The sequence below is a fragment of the Penaeus monodon genome, chromosome 21 (genome assembly GCF_015228065.2).
Source record: "Penaeus monodon isolate SGIC_2016 chromosome 21, NSTDA_Pmon_1, whole genome shotgun sequence".
NCBI lineage: Eukaryota > Metazoa > Arthropoda > Malacostraca > Decapoda > Penaeidae > Penaeus > Penaeus monodon.
The window spans coordinates 20,047,121-20,050,140 of record NC_051406.1 but is presented as its reverse complement, the minus strand read 5'-3'; the positions used below and the strand labels follow the sequence as shown (position 1 = coordinate 20,050,140).

At 41.0% G+C, this 3,020-nt stretch overlaps 1 protein-coding gene across 1 annotated transcript; it reads right to left on the bottom strand.

Moving 5' to 3' along the window:
• Positions 1-1,067: 1,067 nt before the first annotated feature.
• Positions 1,068-2,788, bottom strand: LOC119586321 (elongation factor 1-beta'-like; the record flags this gene model as incomplete). The annotated part of the gene is given in 3 exon segments (XM_037935033.1): positions 1,068-1,181; positions 1,402-1,616; positions 2,547-2,788. Coding segments are annotated over 3 exon segments (515 nt in total), but the record flags the coding sequence as incomplete, so codon positions are not given.
• Positions 2,789-3,020: the final 232 nt, after the last annotated feature.

The following is a 3,020-nucleotide window of genomic DNA, read 5'->3' as shown; positions in this document are numbered from 1 at the left end:
CACTTTAACCTTATAGTTCTATTCTGGATAATTACCAGTTGGCAACAAAGATGTCCATATAAAATGTTTATACAATACACTGAAAGTTAGATGCATGAACACTTAAAATGACATTTCATTAGATAAAGCAGTAAGGCAATTGGGAGACATTCAAGTTATCATGCAAAATCTTGAAGACCTTATTGCAAAGTGAACATCGAACTCTGCTGGTTTGTTTCTACATTTCTTCATCTACCACAACCTTCATCCAATTATAGAAAAGGTGCTAGTTCCAACCTGAAGAACACTTACAAGTGCTCCCTCAATTCCAGAGAAGATACAGGAGATTTAACAATAAGAGGGAATATTGCCATAGACAAGATGCAGGAGGGTTCAAAATTCTGTAGGAAATTTTGAAACCATGACATCTTGCCTTTTGAAAATTCAAACTTGTGTTTAACAAGTGGCAGCAGAAGCATTTCCACATGCAAAGCCTTGGACATACTGGAAACAAGAGGCAAGGTATGACAATATTCTAAATGCCACAATGGAACCAAAGTATCAACATTTAGTAATACTACTGGATTAATTGGGTTACTACAGGGCTATGTGGGATATAAATTGATTGCAAAATAAATGCTACCATGCATACTATTGATGAAACCAACTTCTGGCTTCTAGTTTTCCAAGTGAATAATATATAAATACAAGTAATTTATTAGGACTTCAGCCCTGCATGCATCAGTTCCCCTGATACATTGTTCTAAGGAGCAAGACTTAGCATTGAAGTATCTTATCTTGCCTTTGAGTCCATCAAATAATCATGCTACATTTTTCCAGCCATCCTATGGGATACGTAAAACAAGGATGAAAACTTAAAATAAAACGGCCAAATAAACGGATGTACATTTTTTATTATCAAATAAGCATGAGGAAGGGTGATCCTAAATGTGTGAGTGGGTAAGTGGCACTCCTGACTTTAGAAAATTTGATATCACCGGGAACAGCTAGGTTTTGTGCCACTAATCCACCTACTGTAGCAGCACAATATAGGGCGACTTCCTCCCTCAAATTTTCGCACGCCTTACTCGTAGATCCAGCACTCGTTGGCCTGTGTCCAGGATACAAGCTCCTCAGGCTTGAACCACAGAGCAATCTCCTTGTTGGCAGACTCGACAGAATCAGAGCCGTGGATGATATTCCTGGAAAGGGTTTTTACTTTAGAATTTAGCCACACCATATTCTACTAGCATTTTTTTTTACTTTAGAATTTAGCCACACCATATTCTACTAGCATTTAAGATGAATATACTTTAATCTGACCTTAAACTGGAACACAAGTTGGTAGATATGTAAAATGCCAAAAATAGTATGCCTATTTACAATCATTAGGCCTTAAAAATATTAAAGTACTTTCCTCACCTTCCGACTTCAATGCAGAAATCTCCACGGATGGTGCCAGGCTTGGAGTCAGCAGGGCGGGTCTCTCCCATCATGACACGTGCCGTCTTGACAACGCCAGTGCCTTCCCAGCACATGGCAACCACAGGTCCTGAGGACATGTACTTGCAAAGGCCAGGGTAGAAGGGCTTGTCAGCAAGATCAATGTAGTGCTGCTTCAAAAGCTCTTCTGTTGCCTGTGAAATACAGATGGTTCAAATTGAAAACATACAATGTCACTGAAGTGGGGAAAGGGGATCTATTTATAGTTAATTATTACTGTTCATACTCAAGTACCATGCTTAGTTGTAGTAGTAAGCATGAGTTGCAAAGAGAACCTTTTTAATCTAGGCATTTTAAGTAAAAAACCAGATAACCAAACAATTGGTAACCTGGGCGATTAATGCCTTAACACCTATAACCAATAAATACACATCAAATCCCTAGATCATATCCCTATTCTGAATTCATGATAATTGGAATTCCAAGTTTTATATACACTTGAAATACAAGTCTTTTCATTATAGGCCTTCCCTATTCTTAGAGGTAATTTAATTTTAATTTAATTTTCCCACCAACCTCAGTCACTATTTTTATAAGGCTTCACCAAACCATATGAACGCCATGTGCTCCAGTTACACAAGATAAATCTTTGCTAATAGGAAACAAGTTCTAGGCCAATAATTCGCTTCACTGTTCAATGGTTCCATATTGAAAAAGTGGTCTAATTCGACAAGTGTCCCAGCATGCATTTCAACATTTAAAAGCGCACTTGTGACCGGACTGGAAGGAACCGGCAAAGCGTTGTCAGCTTTCAAGGACAAAACCAGTCCTATGCGTCTCCAACTTGCATCCTTTGCCTTCTTACCACCAAGCAACATTCGCAATATGGTTAACTAGAAACTGCAAGACACCTGTAGCTACTGCATTTGGTTTGACTTCACAAGTGACAAATCTATAAATAGGAAACTCCCGAGTCAAAAGCCACCTCCCTGGGTTCCCTCCCCACGTGCTCGTGACAGTTGCTGCAGCACAAGAGCCGGCTCGGTACCACGCCATTACCCGCCCCGGCGTGCGAACGCGGGAAGAGCAACAACAAGCTAAAGTTCTTCGGGCTTTACACTCACCTGAATGTACTTCATGCCGGCGAGCTTGAATCCCTTAGCTTCGAACCTCTTGATGATTTCACCGATGAGTCCTCGCTGGACACCATCGGGCTTGACGGCGATGAAAGTGCGTTCGCGAACCATGATGGAGAGAGGAGTGAGGCGACGTGCAATAATGGAGAGCAGACACACCACACTGGTGAGCATAGGGGCCGGCAAGAGAAAGAACGAGTGACGTCAGCGCCGCCATCCACACCTTCTCGGTCGCCGCGGTTCGCCACCGGCTTTATTTTTCCCCGCTTATTACATCTTTGTTTTAGTGTCATAGCTAGCAATTCGGTATTTTCAGACTCTTCTTTATGGAAAATTTTTATATTAGCATTCTTTTAATACAATTAAGTCTCTGATTTGTATATGGAATTAGCTTTGAATTTTGGGACAAGTTTTTTGGCGACCGCGGGGTTATCTACAAGTCTTGTGCAATGGCCTGGGGGA